The 21214-nt window shown below is 37.1% G+C and overlaps 2 protein-coding genes and 1 non-coding gene across 3 annotated transcripts; 2 read left to right on the top strand and 1 right to left on the bottom strand.

Annotated features, from left to right (window-relative positions):
• Positions 1-1090: 1090 nt before the first annotated feature.
• LOC107862612 (protein-L-isoaspartate O-methyltransferase 1) lies at positions 1091-6589 on the top strand. The gene is made up of 4 exons (XM_016708244.2): positions 1091-1389; positions 4115-4385; positions 5813-5977; positions 6145-6589. Exons 1-4 carry the CDS (start codon positions 1174-1176, stop codon positions 6396-6398), a joined length of 906 nt encoding a protein of 301 aa, XP_016563730.1. The 5' UTR covers positions 1091-1173; the 3' UTR covers positions 6399-6589.
• LOC124897493 lies at positions 3826-3960 on the top strand. Its single transcript, XR_007054209.1, has one exon. It is a non-coding gene; the product is annotated as a small nucleolar RNA snoR111 (small nucleolar RNA).
• An 820-nt stretch (positions 6590-7409) lies between the features above and the next one.
• Positions 7410-11043, bottom strand: LOC107862613 (28 kDa ribonucleoprotein, chloroplastic). The gene is made up of 4 exons (XM_016708245.2): positions 10433-11043; positions 10236-10337; positions 8631-8912; positions 7410-7734 (listed from the first exon to the last, which is right to left on the bottom strand). The coding sequence occupies exons 1-4, from the start codon at positions 10895-10897 to the stop codon at positions 7669-7671; spliced, it is 915 nt and encodes a 304-aa protein (XP_016563731.1). The 5' UTR covers positions 10898-11043; the 3' UTR covers positions 7410-7668.
• Between the last annotated feature and the right edge of the window lie 10171 nt (positions 11044-21214).

Genomic DNA, 21214 nt, shown 5'->3' with positions numbered 1-21214 from the left:
TATCGACCTCTAAATTGGGGTGAGATCAGTTTTCTATGTCGAATTTTGACATTCTTTTAGTAGTGACCATAGATTAATTCCAAGCTTGTACATGACATCTATATGGAGAGACTCCTTCATTTTTGGAGTGCTAGCTATCCCAGGCTAGCTAGATTATGGAATGGAACATGAAACTGCCAAGTTGGTTCATGTAGTTGTTTCACATTTATGCAGTTGACCCAACCCACCTATATATTTCATCCAAATATTTTATCAATCATCAAAACGTACTAAGTTCAACATATGGATAAAGATGATACTTTATAAATCGATGGTCAGCATGCAAGCTACTAATGGTGAACATCATCAAATGATAGCCAAAGTCAATTGGATATATTCCAGTAAGCACTTAGATAAAGATACATTTTCCTGTACGAATATATCGATCCGGAATGTCTGAGATATCTTCTCCACCTAATCATCATGGGATTGAAGAGGGCTGGGAGCAAGAAGAAAAAGACGTGGGAAGGGAAAGAGAGAATATTCTTTCTGAAAACTAAATATTTTTGAGATATAAAATTAAAATATGTGGATATTTTAATGATTTTTTTTTTCTTTTTTTTCATGTAATAGGTGTTTCACAATACGTTGTTATGCTTGTTCCAAAGGTTGTGACACTTGTATTCAATCGACAGTGTCTGGCTTGGGTTCTGGTGTGTCTATGGACTTATGGAGCAGTTCGTAGCCTTAGCTTAGGTCAAGTGTAGTCTAAATAAAAAAAACTTTGACAAGTTTAAACGACGTATATATATTCTTCCAGAAACATAATTAATGGAGATTGGTAATGCAAAGTTAGTTGTAAGTTTTGTTCTTTCGATCCACAGTTGATATATGGTCAACCAGTCCTTATTAATGGATCAAAAGTATAATGTTGTTCGGGGGGTAGCAAAATGAGTGAGAGCGGGTACCTTGACTTCCTTTGGAAAGAAGATTGGCCCATTGGGCTTTCTAATGGGCTTTGTGTAGTCAAAACTGGGCCAGACAAATCCACCAACAGCAAAAGCCCACTGAAGACTAAAGTTAAAGGCCCAATTAGGGCCCAAAAAAAATGGAGAAAGACACGTGGGAAGAAAGGAGAGAGGGTAGAGAAAGAGAATGCAAGATTAAAGGATCGAGAAGGAGCGAGAGTGAATAATGCCGTCTTCAATATCCTTGCAGCACTCTCTATCAGCTACTATTGCGTATGGTTTCCGCTATCGTACGCTTTTAAAACAGCACACCTTTTTATCCTACGCCGCTCACCAACTTCAACGCCAAAAATCTTCTACTTTACCCCTCTTCTCTTCATCCTTTTGCCGGGTACCAAATCTCCGTTTCTTCACGGGAAACTCTCTCTTCTCCCGAATGGAGGTAGCTATCTCTCTCTCCGTTTAGTGTTAGGGTTTTTTATATTGATATTTGTAATTGTTTTATTTATAGTTTTGTTTTAGTTTACTGCTGTGAAGTGATCGCTTTCTTTTCGTGCCTAATCTATTGTGATTGCGATTTATTTAGAGAACAGGGAGTTGGAGATAGTAAGTGGTAACTGGAAAAGTTTTGTGACTGTTATTGTTTATACAACTGCAACCGATGATTAGGAATTTTTTTTAGAAGTCTCTGGAAACATTTTGAGTACTACTACACTTGGCCCCTATAGCAAAAAGAGGTGTTTTGGAGCCTGTATAAAAAATAGATGTTTCATTCCATTTTAGCAAATTAAACGAGTTTTATTACTTCAATTCATACTACTTTTACTAGTATTAAATAACTAAATAAAGTAGTCGGAGTTTAGCAAAGTACTCCTCTAATTAAAGCTTTGTTAAGGTGTGTGGCAGGTCAACAGGGACCAAGTAATATGAAACGTAGGAGTACTTCATAGGATAATCACCACATCCCTATAGTATAATTTTCTGGCATTAGTAGCTTCTCCAATGTGCTGTCATGTGGAAGTATCAGTATCTGTGTCTTGTTTTCTTTTTTGTTTTTGGGTGTGTGTTTTCACCTGGGCTATTGGCTGAGTTTACCTCAGACAAGGGATGTTACCGAATCCCCATCTTATATGTGGTCTTAAGAGAAGTACATAAGGTTAGTGGTTGTGTTTTATATCTCTCAAGTTGGTAGTATCCTGAGATCAACATCCAATAAGCTTATATGCTGTATACAATCTGATTCCCTCCCCCTTTAAAATAACAAAAAAAGGAGTCATCCAGTACCTATGCATATGATGGCGTGGTGGGAGGTGTCAGGGTGAATGGAATAGTCAAGCTGTGCACAATCAATAGTTGGAAAAGCCTCACATCCTTTTGGCTATTACATTGATTGGATTGCAGAGGTGGAGCCAGAATTTAAAGTCTGGGGGTTCTGAAAATTAAATTATAAGGGATAAAACGTTGATAAAAATAACACTTGTTCTTGAATTTGATGTTGGGAGATGGATTTGAGTGTTTGTGAAAGAAACGATAGTCTTTTCATTGCGAGACGAATGTTTATAAGCAAATGTACATACAAGGTAGAAAAGCAGCGATTGCAGTTCTTTTTAAACAGAAATCTGAACTTATAATAGCAAAAGAGGACAAAAAAGAATGTTAAGAGTGGGTTTAGATGCCACACAATTGCAAGAAAGACCTTTCGCAGCCTCTTCTGTCCCACGGAGCACATTTGTTTGATTTTGCAAGTGGGTTCAGACCGTAAAAGTAATATATGTTTACTGGAATTTCTAATGCAAATACAGGGCCTACGTAAAAGCTACTTGGTTCGTCCGAAACTCCATGCTTTACTGTAGTTCCGCCCCTGCTGGATTGTATAAGTGTTCCTAAATGAGAGGCACAATCTAAAGAATGTCCTGGGAGAGATAATTATGAATTTCTTTTAATTGAGTTTTTCTGTCAAGCTTTGAGAAAGGGAAGTCTGGGGTGCCTGGATAACTAGTTATTTGCCATCCTAGCAAGCAAATCTTCCTGATACGTTTTCCAATCTACCTCTATGAATAAAATCTTATATTTGTTTGTCACATAGTTCCTTTGTTCTCTTGACTTCACATATATGCTAACTTTCACCTATTATTTTTTTTTTTTCTTATATAATTATATGAAATGATATGTGTTTTACATTTGGAAACAATTTCTCTATCTTGCTCCAACAAGATAGAGGTAAGATTTGCATACTTAGATACTCCCTCCATTTCGAAATAAATGAATTGTTGGATTTTGGCACACAGATTAAGAAAGAAGCATCAAAGACATAAAGTTAACATAAATTTTCATTTTTACCCTTGAAGTCTCTTTTACCCAAAAAAAAAAAAAAGAAAAAGCTGCAGTCTCTTTTGCTTGTCAATTCATAATGGTAATTTTGGAAAAAAATTCAACGATTCACTTATTTTGAAACACCAATAAATACCCCCAACAATTCATTTATTCCGAAACGGAGGGAGTATTACATATATGTTGTTGTTGTGTATATATGTGTTACACGTGAAACAATCTCTCTGGCTCCAACATGATAGGGGTAAGGGTTGCATATTGAAATATATGTTGTATGCATGTTTTACACTTGAAATATTTTTCTATGATATTGATATGTTTTTGTTATAGACCAAACAGGAGAGCCCTCTCCCATGTAGTCTATAGCATTGGTGCTTTCATTGAGAACACCCCAGAGACTAGTATTTTGGGTTGGACGCTCCTGTTTGGTCTATAACAGGTTTACACTTATAACAATCGTGCTATTTCTACAAGATAGGGGTAACATTTACGTACCTAGATGTATGTTGATGGTGTTGTAGTATAAATGTTTTATGCCTCCTTCTGATCGAATGATGAACAATTATTTTTGTGTGTTTCATCATTATTATGTGAATTTATAGGAGGCAAAGTAATATTGACGAGATATCGTTTCGATCGTCATTTTTTTTCCATTGACGATTTGATTGTTGCTCGTCTACATTTTTATTTTCTTCGTCTTTTTTGACTCAAAGAAAATAGCTCAAATGGTTTAACTGCTGTGCATCTTTTTCTGTTTTCTGGTCAACCGTGAACAGGTCACCAGATGGGCATATTTATTATCTCTTACTTCAATCTTGTTTTATGTTTGTCAACAGCAATTTTGGAGTGGAAGTAGCGTTAATAGAAACAAGGGAATGATTCAGCAGTTGCAAAGATATGGAGTCATAAAATCCCATAAAGTAACAGAAATAATGGAAACTGTTGATAGGGGTTTGTTTGTACCTGATGGTACTCCGGCTTACGTTGATAGCCCCATGAGTATAGGTTACAATGCCACTATCTCAGCACCTCACATGCATGCTATGTGTCTTGAATTACTGGAGGACAGGTTGCAGCCGGGCATGCATGCTCTTGATGTCGGTTCAGGTAATTATCTATTGAGCTCAAGTCGTTTCTGCGAATTAATTGGGGGATTGCATTAGTTCTTTCAAAATGAGATTGTGATATATAGGTGTCAACAAACACAGATAGAGCTAGCTGAAACCTGGGGTACAATTCCTTTCGTTAAAATAGTAAGAGTTTCTATTGAATAACTCGATCAAAATTCTTAAAAGATGATAACAATTCATAAGCTCATATTTATTTGCTTAAATGTGAGCACAGACAAAATTCCCTTTGTCTAATTTGGCACCTTGGGATAGATTTTGATTATTATCCAGAAAACATTCAGCTGTCCAAGTTATGATTGAATTGTTCTTTTCGATGGATAGGTGAGATGTTATTTATAGAGCTCTCTAGGAGGGTCATTCTCATAACTTGCCTGTTTTTTCATGTGGGTAGATGATCAGCAATTACGTTTCTGCATGCACTCAGAGTGTACTAAATAGCAGCTTCTTGGTTCTCAATATTTTGGACTCGGTTGTTTCAGTTCTCCTGACGTCAATAAGTTTTGTCTTGTGAGCATGTATTAACACCATCAGTGGATTGAGAAAGTGAACCATTTTTGCTGCACAGCTTTTTTCTCTCGTTTTCAAAGTTCCTTGTACTGTGGTTGCATGCCAAACGGATGCCATGTAGAAGCAATCATCACAGTTTGGTTTAGTATGTAACTCTACACCAGTGCTATGAGATTCATGGATCTGAATGTTAAAAATAACTTCTAATCCGCTGTGGAAATAATAATTTCAGAAGGATGTTACATGTTTTGCATGATTGATCTTTATCAAAATGTTGCGCGCAATTGGCCTGTCCAGGTGAACACTTGTGTTAGTTTGGTGTATAAATCTTAATAATCGTTGGGTATTTGATGGTCGAATTTAGATAGAAGTGAAGGAATTAGATCAGGGGTATGGTTAGAGGAAAAGGATAATGTTGAACTGTCTTTGCTTGTTTCTGTTTTGTTCTGAACGTCTTTCTGTACTAACTTCGTTTCTCTTGGATAAGTCTTTCCTGTATTAGCTATAAGTGAGTTTCATTTACCATGAGCTATTGAGAAGTTATTTTTATGTAATGAGGAAGTTTGTGTTCAGGGTAGCTTTTTCACAAGTATAAATGTTCTCCATAACCGTAATTCTTAGTTGGAGATTTGGAGAGAGAACTGAATAAATTAATCTAATGCGCAGTTAGCATGTTTTGGGACTTCCGTTAATGTATATCTAGTTTCTCACATGGAAATTTTTAGGAGATACTGATAAAGCTTTTAGAATGTATTCTTGTTGGGTTGTTAGCAATAAAATCATATCCATGTTGATTGAGGTATAGTTGATTGATTGAATGAAGAAAGGATGACCTTTTCTCGTCAAAGCTAATTATGTTGCAGCAGTCAGTTTCTTAATAGGTTTTGTTTCGTGTAGGAACTGGGTATCTCACAGCATGTTTTGCTCTAATGGTTGGACCACAAGGTCGAGCCGTGGGGGTGGAACATATACCTGAGTTGGTTACATGGTCAATCAAGAATGTTGAAAAGAGTGCAGCAGCTCCTTTATTAAAAGAAGGGTCCCTCTCATTGCATGTTGGTGGTATGGTTTTATAGCTTGTTCAGGAGACATTCAACGTAGATAAGTAGTAGTGTTTATGGATGGCTTCTTAATACTATTTCTTTTTCCAGTCTGACATGGCCCCACCATGGAACTTCTCTCGACTGTGTTGATAAATGAGTGTTTTGGTAACTTGTGCATCATTGCAGATGGGAGGAAGGGTTGGCCAGAGCACGCACCTTATGATGCTATTCACGTTGGAGCAGCTGCAGCTGATGTTCCACAGGATCTCATCGACCAGTTAAAGCCCGGGGGAAGGATGGTGATTCCAGTGGGTACTTTTTTCCAAGACCTCAAGGTTATAGACAAGAAATTGGATGGTTCAATAAGCGTTCGAAGTGAGACTTCTGTCCGTTACGTTCCACTGACTAGTCGAGAAGCGCAGATTAAGGGCACTGACTAGTTCAGCACAGATAAAGGGTCAAATAATGCTGGTTGCGTCTCGTAGTGGTGGTCTTAGTTCTCTGGCTTATAAGTATCTTTCGTTTTCTTGGCACTCCAGTTCGATGTTTTGTACAGTGTCACCTCTCAGCCTGTAAAGAATGAACGATCTAAATTGTTGTGGATTTAATTCCATGCATATTCTCTCCTGCAGAACCTGCTCTTACAAGCTATTGCCTCTCTTCCTTCTGCTCTATGGGTTGTTCTGCCTTGTCAATATATTTCTTAACTAGCAAAAAGGTATCGGTTGGTTACTACATGTGATTGATATTGCATTTAATATTAGGAATGCAACATTCGATTGCTACATTTAATCCCAGCATTGTTGTATGGGTGCGAAAGTCATATTTTTCAGTCAAATTTGCCTTTTCATTCTTTTCTATTATTAGGATTAGAGCTAGATAGTTAAGTGAACATCTTTTCTTTAATAATGTAGATTATGAGTTTCTATTGTTTGAGGAAAAAAACAAAAGAGTGTTGATTAGTAATTTAGAAGTTCTAAGTCTTTGATTTGTCTGGTAAAGGTGGATTGAGATTGCGCTTGTTGCATATTGCACAATTATGCAACAACATTACCAGTATGATCACGTAAGCAGACTAGCATAAGCAAACCATAGAGAATAACAACTATGCAAAAGCAATTTAATTTCGACTTTTGAGGAATGCAAACAATGGTCAGCTATTACAAAGAAAAAAGAATACTTGGTTGGGAGAGTAGTTTTACTCTTATCAAATTACATTTTCATATATAATATTAAATACAGACTAGTTTGATTAGGAGATCAAATACCTCAACCATAATAAAGCTTTAAATGACGATTTCTGGTTTCTGCATCAAAACACCAGTAAGGCAATCTACGATGCCTCCCTTTTATGCAAATGATTTGTCATACCTATGTAACCATTTGGCAATTTATAATGCCTTCGAATCTATTTTGCAACCACGTCTGGATAAGTTTTACCAATACCAACATGGTTTAAAGCCAACGGCAAATCAGTACCACAAATAGAATTCAAAATCTTACAGCATTCAATCCTCTGACTTCCAAAGGGCAAGAGCGGAAAAAAGACCTCCCAACAAAAAAAGTCGCCGTGCCTATATAAGTAATCAACGAATAAAAACTTACAAGTAGAGAGCTAAATTAAAGACATCGATGAAAATTCTAACTGCTCATAGCTTCCAGAACTGTGACTGCTATGTGAATTAAAACAAATAAATGTACTGATCAAAATCAATACATGTTACGCCTAGGTCTTTCTTCAGCAGCATTTACCCTGATTGTCCTCCCATCCAAAGTCTGAAATACAACAATGAAGAGAAGAGAAACTTTTAGCTTCAAGATCAAATATCGCGAAAGAAAATATATGCCGAACATGAATCAACCAACGGACAAACTTGCATAAAAATAGGGGAAGCACAAACTAACTAATGTGGGACTCGTTAAACGGATACAAAAAATGACAGCCAAATACTCGACCCTAATGCAATATTCAGTACAGTATATTTCAAGTGATGCAATAACCAGATGATACCACATTTTACTAATCTCATCAAGACTCTTAGACGTCTAACTTTTTTCTTTTAGATATTTTGCTGGGGGTGGGATAATAATAGAATCCAGACATCATTCATACTTCAACATGACCACCATCTACCAATTTAAACTTGGTAACTAATTTACAAACACAGGTTTATAAACTATACTCCCATTCAAAAATTCAGCATGTATAGCTTGTCAAATATATATATTATAAATGCAGAAAGACTGCACGCAATAAAAAGTAAATTAATGAATTCAAAATCTACGAAGTTCAAATTTGACTTCATCATCAGTATGGAAGTACATATAGGTAATTATTTTTTCCTCTTATAAGATTCAGAATGTAGGGATGTCGGAATCAGGATAGATATCTGGTAAATTAGAGAGGTAAGCTGATGTTAATTAAACATCTAGATTACTGTCACTTTGCAATTTATCATAGAAAACTTATCAAAATTCTCAAGTAAAATAGTCTATCTATCGTTAAAAATCTAGAGAAGAGACCTAACTTTTTATCTTTTCCGTATTAAATATCAATGGTTAAAAGGTATCAAAGCAGCAAAAATCAAACTCATGGATGGACCAAAGGCTTCATAGAATGATCAATTCCTATCATGCATGTGTGAGCGTGTCATAATCTGTGTGCACATCACCTGTCCATCAAGGTTGGCGATTGCTTCACTCATCTCAGATTCACTTGACATCGTCACAAAACCAAAGCCTCGTGACCTTCCAGACTCTCTGTCAATAACCACTCGGGCACTTATGACTTTACCATGTTCACTGAAGACTTGCTCAAGGCGTGCATCATCAACGTCCCATGGGATGTTGCCAACATAGATTCTGTAATTAGGCTGAAATGTTCGAGGTGGACGTTCTGGCTGTGTTCCTCTTCGAGCAGCTTTGTTGACTGTCAAGAGCCTTCCATTGAGATCCTACCCAAATAAAAAAGAAACTTAGGAAGAGTTGCTACAAATATTCCAGTAACATGTCAAAAGTATCCATGTGTCACACATCATAACCAAGATATATCTGAATCGTATGACCGGCCTCTTATCAAGAGGCAGCTCAACGGCATAACACATGGAAAACATCAGATTCCATTATTCAAACTCATTCGGAAGTTAAGCAGCACATTCAGTAAAAAACACATACTACATGGAGGACTACCATAAGCCTCCCCGTGGTTGTCCAGAGAAACAGCAAGAAGACCTGGATAATGATGTCAAAATCTAATTGAAGAGTTCATTAAAATAATGGGCGTGGGACTCTTTTAGCTCATAGGTACCAATGTGTGGAACACAAGGTACACTTAAACAGACCCTGCAGTGAACTGGAGTTGACCAACAACATATCCAGCACCAGAAATTTAGTTCACCTGCATCATACCTAGAAGGCTAGTAAATTTAAGAAATATCAAAAGACGTGAACAATCGACTCTACATCAACTGGTGGCAGAGAAGAGTTGAGATTGTTCTCTACACCTTAATAATTTTCTTAACAGAGTCTATACACTTTGAAGCAAAATTTGCTATGCCAATATATCAAATGTGTCATACAACAATCTTATGGTAGAGAATGACGCAGCCGTACAAGAAAGGAACACCCTTCATAGCAGGGGATTCACATGCAAATAGGATTGTCTAAATAGTATGTTGGTAAATGGACAAACCATGGGACAAAATATTAATCAATCAACCATGCATACCCAAAATAGTTGATTGAATCTTCTATAATCATTATTAAGGATACTGCTAATCAAGAGTGTATACTCTCGACACATGATATCAACATAAGAAGCAAACCAGGAAAGTGGAAGGAAGCATTTCATCCAACAAGCAAAGCTTCCTTCCCTCAGTAGTGAGTTCAGAATGCCTTTACTTCTGTTCATTTATAAGTTAATTATCATAAGAAGAATTTTACTCACGGAGATAATGTCATAAAATCATACACAAATTTTTTCACAACCTTAATGGATTTATATCAAAATCAGCTTTCGCTTAAAAAACTCACCTTCAACTGCAAATACTTGTTTTCTTAACCTTTACCCTGTATATTTATGTTCCATTGCAACATTAAAAATAAAAGAGCATTTCCTCACATTATACGTTATATTTATAGCTCAATCCACAGATTCAACCATAACTGTTCTTTTATCTACTTTCAACAAATGTATTTATAGCTCAATCAAAAACAATAGTAATCGAATAATAATCTCATCGCTATTCCATCAAAGAAAAAGAACAACTGTAACTCACATAACGGTTGTACAACACCACAGCTTTCTCAGCTTCTTCGACAGTGCTCATCGTCACAAACCCGAATCCACGACTCCTATCAGTCTCCCTATTGTAAATAACCTGCAAAAAAAAAGACAAAATTCAGTTCCACAAATAATAAAGCTCTAATTTTTCAATCTTTTCTTTAAAAAGCTGAAAACTTGAGGCATTATTACCTCAGCAATCTCTACAACACCAGCCTGTTGAAAAAGTTGAGCCAACCCTTCACTATCTATATCATAAGGTAAATTCCCAACGAACAATTTCGCGTCCTCAGGAGGTTCTTGATACTCCTCCTCCTCCGCCTCCGCCTCCGCCTCGACTTCAGCTTCGGCTTCATCGCTCTCCCCTGCATCACCACCAGTACTAGTTTCAAAGTCAAAGTTAAAGGATTGGGCATCTTGTTCAAAGGCAATGGCGGGGGTATCATCATCAGCTAAAACGGAAACAAGAGCAGGGAAGTGGGTGGTTTTCTTCTGAAAGGATAATGATAAGGAGGAGGAGGAGGAGGAAAGGGAGATGGGCTTACATGGGGTGGAGAGAAAAGAGATGGATTTGGTGGTGAAGAAAGGAGGGAGGGAGATAAGGCAACCATTGGTTGTTGTTGCCATAGATAAAGGCTTGTTGGTAAGAGAAGCCATTGATGGGAAGGGTAAGGGTTTATGAGGAGGAAACAAGGATAAGGTGGAGGAGAGTAGGAAGAGCTGAGTTTTTGAAGCCGGCGGATGCTCCTTTCAAGATATTACCAAAGATTTCTTTTGTTCCCCAAATATATATATACCCAACAAAGCCTAAAAATAATTAATACTACTAGTATAAAATCAAAATAATTTATTTTATTTTTTCCCTATTTAATAACTGCAAAAAGCAATAACAATCAAATTAGAGTTTCAATTAATCATTAATAAAATACCAATTGTTTTGCAATTTCAAATTTCATGAGTGAATAATGTTTTCTTGTACAAAAACAATAACGACATATGCACTATAATCTCACAAACCAGAGTTTAGATGGTAAAGTGTATGCAGATTTTATAACCATTTCAGAGATAGAGAGGTAATGAAGTTGTCGAGTAAAATTTAAAATTGTATAACAATATTTATGTTTCAAATACCGGTCAAAAAGTTATTACTGAACACTATTTCTGTTTTTTTTCCTCTCGCATGATCAATATGAAGTGTGTTTTAAAAGGTAAAATTGAACCTCAAGTGAGACTAGAAAACTAAAAAGATGTGGTCGGACGGTCAAGGAAGTGATTGAGAAGCAAGATGCGTGAAGACAAAAATACTAAGGAACAGGTTAAGTTTTGAATCCGGTTCTAGTTCATGTATTAGACTGTCGAGTAGTAATTCCTATCCACTTTCGAACAGTATATGTAATACTCTAGACAGTATACGAAAATAAATGTAGAATTCGGACAAATTGGAACTAAATTGGGAATTTTATTAATGAGCTGAATGATTACACTTGGAAGATTGTACAATTCAAAAAGAGAAAAACTCCATAGCTTTGAGCTTTGACCTGCAATGGAGAAGAAGGTTCAGATGGGGCAGAAGAAGAGAGATGGGGAAGAAGAAGAATTAGGAAGAGAGAATTTTAGGAAGGGAATAATACCAAGTCGTTAACTGCCCTTGTCTCTTTAAGTTGGGTAATTAATAACAACCCAAATTCATCTCCACCATTAATATCATAACCGATTGAGCTTTAAATCTGAGCCACTTATTTTATTTAAGTCACATGGTTACTTCTACAGCTTCCACATGTACAACCTTTATTAATTCCCTTCATTTCTCTAATTCACCCAGATATAACAAACCCACCTCGTTCAAATCAACCTTGTCCTCAAGGTCGGACTAAGTCACTGAGTAGCTGCGAATGTCGGAAATTGAATTCGAAGATAGCTCCAATCTTCCCAAGTCGCAATATCGGGGCCAAGACTAGCCCATTCCACTAAGACTTTAATTGCAGCAACATTATTGAGCGTAACGATCTTGCACTGCAAAATCGCAACTGGTTGAATCAAGAGCCAGCCATCAGAATCACACGCCGGTGGTTGAAGCTGTGGAGTGACAGAAGCACCAATCTTCTTCATGAGCTACAAAATGTGAAATACTGAGTGGAGTTGGGTTCCAGCTGGAAGCTCTAAATGGTAAGCCACCGCATCCACTCGCTCCAGAATTTTGTAAGGCCCATAAAAGCGAGCACTCAGCTTCAAGTTTCTACGAATTGCCACAGTTGAGTGCCTATATGGTTGTAACTTTAGGTAAACTAAGTCACCTACTTGCAGTTCCCTGTCGGATCTCTGTTTATTTGCGTAGTACTTTATTCGGGCTTGGGCCTGGGTTAGATTATCCTTGAGACTTTGTAAGAACTGCTGTCTTTCAGCTAAGAAAGCCTCGACAGTGGTGCGAGTAGAATGCGGTAAGGATCCCATGGGAATCTGGGTAGGTGCATATCCATATAATGCCTGAAAAGGAGTCGTATTAATAGAGTTGTGATGGTTGGTATTATACCACCACTCAGCTAGGGGTAGCCACTTCACCCATTTCTTAGGATTATTGAAAACCATAGCTCGTAGATAAGATTCAAGACACTTGTTAAGTCGTTCTGTTTGCCCGTCAGTCTGGGGTAATAGGATGTAGACATGATTAATCTAGTACCCATAGTTCTGAAGAGTTGTTGCCAGAATTGGCTTGTGAATACGACATCTCCGTCTGAAACAATTGTAGCCGGCAACCCATGTAATCTATACACTTCAGTGAGAAATAATTCAGCTACATCTTGTGTTGTATAGGGGTGTTTGAGGGCTAGAAAATGGCCATACTTGGTGAGTTTGTCAACCACCACCAACACAATATTTCTATGACCTGAAGTAGGGAGCCCTTCTATAAAATCCATGGCTATATCATGCCAAGGAGATTCTGGGATTGGTAAGGGTTGTAGAAGGCCTGGGGGGTGCACATGTTCATTTTTAGTTCTTTGATACACATCACACTCTGAAACTCATCTAAATATGTCAACTCTCATTGTAGGCCAGTAGAATATCATTTTAGCTCTTTTATATGTTCCTTGTTGTCCTGAGACCATCCAAGGGGGACTGATGTAGGGCATGAAAAATAACCTGCCTGAGCTCTGTTCCCTTTCCCACATAAATCTTGTGATTATACCTGATTATACCTTAAACCAATGTGAAGTTGGGCTTGCCATAAGGGTCAGTAATTAGTTCAGTAAGAAGTTGCAAAGTAACATTTCCATGTCCATAATTGAGGCTAATTTCCTTTATCCAAGTACGCTCCACAGTAGAGAGTGCATTTAGTTCCCCTTCTTCTTCACTTTTTCGGGACAGGGCATCAGTCACTCTATTTTCTGTGCCTTTTTTGTACTGAACTTCATAGTCCAAGCCTAATAACTTGGTCAACCCTTTCTGTTGCAAGGCTGTAGTAACTCTTTGTTCTAGAAGGAACTTCAGGCTGTGATGATCAGTCTTAATGATAAAATGCGCACCCTGCAGATAGTGTCTCCATCTGTCAACTGTTGAAAGTACTGCCAGAAATTCTTTATCATAAGTAGACAACCCCAGGTGCTTAGGTGACAGTGCTTTGCTGAAGTATGCTAATGGTCTACCTTGTTGCATCAATACCACCCCAATACCTCTAGTACAAGCATTTGTCTTAATAACAAAAGTCTTAGAAAAGTCAGTCAATGCTAACACTGGTACAGTGGACATAGCTATTTTTAACTCCTGAAATGCAGCTTCAGCATCTGATGAACATGAGAAGGCATTTATCATACCATAGGATCTCACAAATTTTCTGTAATATCCCGTGAGTCCTAAGAACCCCCTCAATCCCTTGAGTGTCTTTAGCACTAGCCAATTAACCATGGTCTCTATTTTGGAAGGGTCAGTTACAACACCTGTTCTAGTAATCACATAACCCAAATACTCGACCTTCTTTTGTCCAAAAGCACACTTGGACATTTTTGCAAATAATTGTTCTTTTTGTAGAATTTTCAGAACCTTTCTCAAATGACACACATGTTCTTGCACTAAAGCATTATATATGAGTATATCGTCAAAAAACACAAGAAAAAACTTCCTTATATAGGCAGCAAATATAGAATTCATTAGGCTCTGAAAGGTGGCAGGGGTATTTGTCAGTCCAAAGGGCATGACCTTGAATTCATAGTGCCCCAAGTGTGTTCTAAAACCAGTTTTATGCACATCTGCAACATTCATTCTAATTTGGTGGCATCCCGCCCTTAGATTAATCTTTAAATATATAGAAGAGCCTCCTAGTTCATCCAACAAATCATCTACTAAAGGAATAGGAAACTTATCCTTCACAGTCAGCTTATTGAGTTTCTTATAATCCATACAAAATCTCCAACTTCCATTTTTATTTTTAACCAATAGTACCGGAGAAGAAAAGGGAGAGTGACTAGGTTGAATACTACTAGAAAGCATCTCACTGACCTATTTTTCAATTTCATTCTTCTGAAAATAATTGTATCTGCAGGGTTGAATGCTCAGTGGATTAGCATTTTTTTGCAGGGGAATTGAATGATCATGGCTCTTGTGGGGTGTCAAGGACTTGGGTTCAGCAAAAACTCGTGGGAACTCATTAAGTATTTCTTGTACTTCTTCTGGTAATGCATTAGTGTTCTTCAACTCAGTGGCTTCAATTATAAACAAGTGAGCCCATATGGATTGACTCTTTCTCAATAACTGCCTGACTCCATTAGCTGTCATCATTTTCAATTCAGCTTGATTGTACATACCTTTCAGCTCTATCTTCTTCCCTTTATGGGTAACTGTCACTTTGTATTCCACAAAGTCAAGTAACACAGGGTTATGACCCTCATCCAATCACCTTCTAGTATCATATCATTGCCTCTTAATCTTACCAATCTCACTGTATTTTCAAATTCCATCCCATGTATTTTCCACTTGAATTTCGGACAATTGTGCCTACTGAAAATGTGGTTACCATATGCCACAGTAACTCTCATAGGAGCAGTATCTTGGACTATAAACCTCATTTTCTTAGTAGTTTCAATGTCAAGAAAGCTATGGGTACTTCCTGAATCCATCAAAATAGTGAGTAAGTTCTTCTTTGAGTCTCCTCTTAACTTGATGGTATTTGGAACCTTAGTTCCTGATAGGGTATTCAAGCTTAAGCCTCATCCATTACTACTTCCTCTAACTGCATTTTCTTGAGAATATCATTAGATTCCCCTGGTTCCTCTATTTGATCTTTTTCTGATATCTCAACTACTCCAAACATGGCATTAAGTTGTTTGGGCTTACATGGATGACCTTAATGATATTTTTCTCCACATTTATAGCATAATCCCTAAGCCCTTTTTGTTTAAAATAGCTTGTTCCCTAGTGTGCTATACAAGGACCCTCTATTAAGGTTCACTCCCTGTTGGTAACTACCTGTTGTGCCCCCATTTGATGGACCTTTGTCCTTTTTGGCTAGGGCAGTGAGCAACCTTTCCTGGTGCCTAGTTTTGTCTACTGCTTGACTCAGGGAAAAAGGGTACAACATTCTTACAGTGTGTCTAATTTCTTCCTTGAGACCTTTAATAAAGAATTCTAAGAAAAATTCCTTCGAAATAGTAGGACTCCTAATCAGCACCCATACTTTAAGCTCTTCAAATCTTTCAAGGTACTCATCTACAACAGTCTTTCGTTCCACCTTCTTGAACTCCCCAATAAGATTGAGTTTACTGTTGTGATCTCCTTCAAATCGTCTACATATTTTCTCAGTGAACTCCCTCTACCTGACTTGCCTTTTACTAATCTGATAAGAGAAAAATCATGCCTCAGCCTTACCAACCAAGTGTAGTACTGCTAATTCCAGTTTATTTTTTGGGTCCATTATGTGGTTGTACTGAAAGTATCTTTCTCCTTTCCTCAACCAGGTACAAAGGTCCTCACCATCAAAGAATGGAAACTCCACCCTAGCTTGTGGTTAATTGGAGGTCAACCCAAATCCATGGCTGGTTCACCTCTCGATTTTCTGCTTCCAGAAGCATCTGAATGCAAGTAGTCCCGAGGCACACTTTTCGAAATTCCATCTTGATTTGGGACCAATTTCTCCATGAGAAGATCCAACTTCTTGCCCAATTCGTCCATTTGTGAATTATTGGACTCAATATAACTTTGTAGCTGTGAATCTAATTTCTTTACCAATTCTTCATTAGTCTTCGATCGAGTTTCCATAATCGTCATGTTTGACTAGGATTATGCTTTGATACCACTTGTAATACTCTAGGCAGTATACGAAAGTAAATGCAAAATTCGCATAAATTGGAACTAAATTGAGAATTTTATTAATGAGTTGAATGGTTACACTCGAAAGATTGTACAATTCAAAAAGAGAAAAACTCCACAGCTTTGAGCTTTGACCTTCAATGGAGAAGGAGGTTTAGATGGGGCAGAAGAAGAGAGATGAGGAAGAAGAAAAATTAGGAAGAGAGAATTTTAGGAAGGGAATAATACCAAGTCGTTAACTGCCCTTCTCTCTTTCAGTTAGGTAATTAATAACAACCCAACTTCATCTCCATCGTTAATATCATAACCGCTTGAGCTTTAAATCTGTGCCGCTCATTTTATTTAAGTCACATGGTTACTTCTACAGCTTCCACATGTACAACCTTTACTAATTCCCTTCATTTCCCTAATTCGCCCAGATATAACAGTATATATATGAGATTGTAATCTAGAGTAAATGTTACTTCAAACTAGAGTTTAGTTTAAAGGGTTATTTTTCCATGCAAAATTTTACACCTGATTTACTTCGTTCAACATTATTTGTTCTTACACTTAGGTAGAAACGGATTGAAAACTTGGTAGTTAAAGTTTTGTAGGTTTAGCAAACCATTGAAAAAAATAAGAAAAAGTAACAAAGAGCTATTCAAAGTTATAACCATTGACAGTCAAAAGAAGCCGTGGTAACACTGTATATATATGATCTACATTGCACAACTTGTCAGTCCCCTTGATTTTATTGTATTATACAAAAAACTTATTTTTTGTTCTATAAATATAATATAAAAAGACTAATACAACACAGAGAACAAAAAATCTGATGTCAACTTCTAGAGAGACTTAATAGACAACAACAATCTCCCTAGTATCACAATCACCTTCAAGTTGAATAATTAGCAGTCCGTCTTCAGTGTTATAACTAAAATTTCTTTCCTCATTATTCACTGTACAATAGTTTGGTTTAGAGCTAGAATAGGCTCCAAATCAGCCACAACCTCGTGTTTTAATTTGTATCTTGCATCCTGATGGCCGCTGGCTGCAAAGAAGACCCTGAATAGCTCCACCAGAGTTGTACATATCAATCAATCTAATAGGAGCAAAGTAATGACTATTATAAACCTGTACATATGACATTCATTTGATATTACAAAGCTCTTAGCAGAGAGTGGTCCAAAACCTCAAATATATTACAGACAGTTACCTTCACTGGAGAGATGATAAATACTTCACATTCAAGTGTACTTAATAAGACTTGGATTTTCCCTTCTTTTGGCAATTTAGAAAGTGAACCTAACAACAACTCAACAAAATTAGCTTAATGGACAGTTACAAAAATTTTGCTTTTCAAAACAGAATAAATTTTGTAGGGAAGCAAATGCTAGAATACTGAAAGTTATCATAAGATTACCCGAGTTAAATGCATAGATGGTACAATCCCCGGTCCAAATTTCACCAGCAATATCCATAATAGAGTCAATGTCAACAAGGCTGATATAGCCAGTAATGGTTAGAGGTTTAAATGTCGAGCGAAGGGTGTTCTCTGCTCCTTCCTTCAGTGGCCAAATTCTAGCTCCTTGATAGTTAAAAGTACCAATCATACTGGAAAACTTATTTAAATTCCAAATTTTTAATAAGCTGAATCAGGTTGAGGTTAATACTCATTAGACATTGCAATTTCAATATTTCAGCTGTAGGAGCTCCCTTTGTCCGAAGCCACTAAGAAGTCCCCGTCACTGCTAGTGTGTGTGGGAAATATCCCTTAGAAACTACTGATAAAAACTAGGGAAATGTATCTTAAGAAATATCCCTTAGAAACTACTGATAAAAACTAGGGAAATGCATCTTACTTTTTCCCATTCATGACCGGGTCTATGAATAAGTAGTCCCGCGTTGGCCCCCCAGCACATCTAGCTTTGAGAATTGAGCCATTAGGAAAAACTAGCTTCTTAAGTAGTTCAAAATCATGGTGATCCAGCTCGTCACTGAAGAAATTATCACAACAATCAAATGGCAATAAGATCTCTTTTAAATAGTAATGTAGAAGTTCTGGACACAGGTAAGAATGTTGTACTGCAAAGTGTAATAGGACCTCTCACCTAACATACACTACAGACCCACTTAATGCTCTTGCAGCACCATGGAATTTAGATGCGAAGTGCTTGCTCTAACATAAACATAATAGTTAGCTCTTCTAAGCTTAAGTTTTTTCTCTTGTGATCAAATAAGTATGTTTTCTGAGGTCAAATTTTTTCCCACAATAAAACACAGAAGCAATAAGATCTAAGATCAAAGCGACCAAGTCATCAACAATGCTTAAGCATAAGTGGTTTCACAGTTTATAGACAAAAGCTAAAGTTATTTAGGAGCGTAATTGTACTCAACCAAAGACATCACTCTCCGCTCATATTCTACTGATGATACCATAGTACCATACCTGGAACATATCCCAATCTCCCCCATAAGAAGACTGTTAATTACAATAGAAACAATATGTAGTGTTTGACAAGTGGGATCCCTGGGCATGAAATCCTCTGATGCTCTTGCAGGTACATTCCTTTTTGAGCCGATAGTTCACTTTGCAATCAGAAACTACTATTAATAAAATAACTTTATCCACACCTTGCATAGCAATTTCAACTAAAGAGTGCTCAAACTTGTAGAAGGAGTCAGAGTTGTGATTCTTACAACAAATCAGTTTGTTTTCTCCAAAGTTTCTCACAATAGACTCCTCAAGAGCGGCTTGGTATTATCTAGAAAATGCAACACGACCCCCATGTACAAACCCTAAGGTTTCTAAAAGAGTCTGCACATCTACTTTTAATCCATTTATACCACTGCTTGCAAGATAACTATGAAGATCATTGTAAAAATAAAAAATCTTCTGGGGATCGATTACACCAACTCCAAATTTTTCCAAGCTATCCATAGCTATATCTCGAAGATTACCTGTATTACCAGGTGATTGAATAGGATACTCAATCTTTGGGTTATATTTCCTCATTGTTTCAGATAACGGATGCAGCCCTCCCCAGTAACCAAGCAAACGTGCCAGACATATACAAATCTATATAAATATAAGTGCTTCAAAATTGCAAACTGTATGAATTAAAGGGCATCCCCAATTTCCATTATGAAGAATAATAAGCTCTTGTTGGGCCCTAAACTCACTTTAATCCATAACTTTTTTTAATGAAATTTATGAACTCCTGAAGGTCAGAGCATGGAATGTCATGTTTCAAGCCCCTACATTTTATTGTTCTCCTTGATTTCAGTTAATCTAGATGCAAATTTGTGACCACATTGACAAAAAGAGAACTTAAAATTGAATAAGTAGCAGCCATATTCCAACAATCAACTATCTAATATATAGGAGAACAAACTGTGATCCTTCAACAGACGGTTGTCCTTTCTTTTGGAAATCGTTATATGTCTTGCCAGCCATCATCAATAATCAAAACTCTTGGCAGAAAGCCACCTTCCATGAACCTGAGTGGAGAAGAGATCAAGAGAATCAATGTATGCAAAAGAAAATGGGCAGATAGTAAATATCATCTAATTCATTCATAAATCTGGCTTCAGTATCATAACTTTCAAGACCTTCTTTAATCCCCTGTGGATTGACATCCTTGTAGAAAGCATCCTAAGTACACCATCCAAACTAATCTAAATGTGCTGCCAACTGAGAAGAATAGTACATCAGCCCTCTAAAAAAGCTATTGGCCTACTGCAACTTTATCATACAAAATGTTCATCTATAATTCCAGTACCTTTTTGTTGTCAATATGCTTAAATGTTCCCATATGATTCTCAAGAATCCTGCAAAAGAATATTGGCACATTCCAAATTTGAGACCGTGATGGCACCTATTCCATCCTCCGTAATAGGTAAGCCAAATACCCAATTTCAAGAACACATCTTGAACTCAAAGAAATAGAAGAAAATAAGAACATAACCAATCCCGAATGGTCTCATAAGTAGATTAATAGGCTGGTAAAATCAATTCATATAAAATCCCAGGCCTGGAAGTCACTAATACAAGCCACTAAATATATAAAACCAAAAGAAAGTTTGAGTTTTTCAAAATGCGGAAAATGCATAAGAATACGGCTAAAGAAGATTTTAGTAATCTCTAAAGTCAGCAGCAGCTATCTCAAATCTCAAATGATGCTAGCAAAGAAGAAACCACGAGATTCAATATCCGGAGGTCGTCGGATCGGTACCTGCACATAGGGTGTAGAAAAAGCAAGGGTGAGTACGGAACCACGTGTACTCAACAAGCATCGTCGACCGACCCTAATTCAAGGTGGTGACGAGTGACACCACGTAAATCATCTAAAAACAAACATATGACCTGCGCTCAGGAAAAACCATCTTAATCTAACTGAATAGTCAAGTTTAACAGTCATAAGGATATCATACACAATTCAAGAAATTCTCAATCCAGTGAGATAAATAACACATATACAGTAAGTACCAGATTAACAAACACACTTTAACCAATTCTAGACCAAATGAATCAATGCAATGTAATGCAAAAGCATATACTGTGCAGGTGTGCACTCCGATCCCAATATGTATATTGTGCAAGCGTGCACTCCGCTTCCAATAAATATACTGTGCAGGCGTGCACTTCGATCCCAATAAATATATTGTGCAGGAGTGCACTCCGCTTTCAATAAA

The sequence above is a fragment of the Capsicum annuum genome, chromosome 3 (genome assembly GCF_002878395.1).
Source record: "Capsicum annuum cultivar UCD-10X-F1 chromosome 3, UCD10Xv1.1, whole genome shotgun sequence".
In the NCBI taxonomy this organism is placed as follows: domain Eukaryota; kingdom Viridiplantae; phylum Streptophyta; class Magnoliopsida; order Solanales; family Solanaceae; genus Capsicum; species Capsicum annuum.
Note: the sequence above shows the minus strand (reverse complement) of the source record. Positions and strands in the feature narration are given on the sequence as shown.

Bases quoted from the DNA above. Each gene is read 5' to 3' on its own strand.
- LOC107862612 (XM_016708244.2), top strand. From the start codon at position 1,174: ATGCCGTCTTCAATATCCTTGCAGCACTCTCTATCAGCTACTATTGCG. The intron at 4,386-5,812 runs GTAATTATCTAT...TGTTTCGTGTAG, and splicing joins TGCTCTTGATGTCGGTTCAG to GAACTGGGTATCTCACAGCA. The intron at 5,978-6,144 runs GTATGGTTTTAT...GCATCATTGCAG, and splicing joins CCTCTCATTGCATGTTGGTG to ATGGGAGGAAGGGTTGGCCA.
- LOC107862613 (XM_016708245.2), bottom strand. From the start codon at position 10,897: ATGGCTTCTCTTACCAACAAGCCTTTATCTATGGCAACAACAACCAAT. The intron at 10,338-10,432 runs GTAATAATGCCT...TTTTTTTTGCAG, and splicing joins GTGTTGTAGAGATTGCTGAG to GTTATTTACAATAGGGAGAC. The intron at 8,913-10,235 runs GTGAGTTACAGT...TTATTTGGGTAG, and splicing joins TGGTGTTGTACAACCGTTAT to GATCTCAATGGAAGGCTCTT.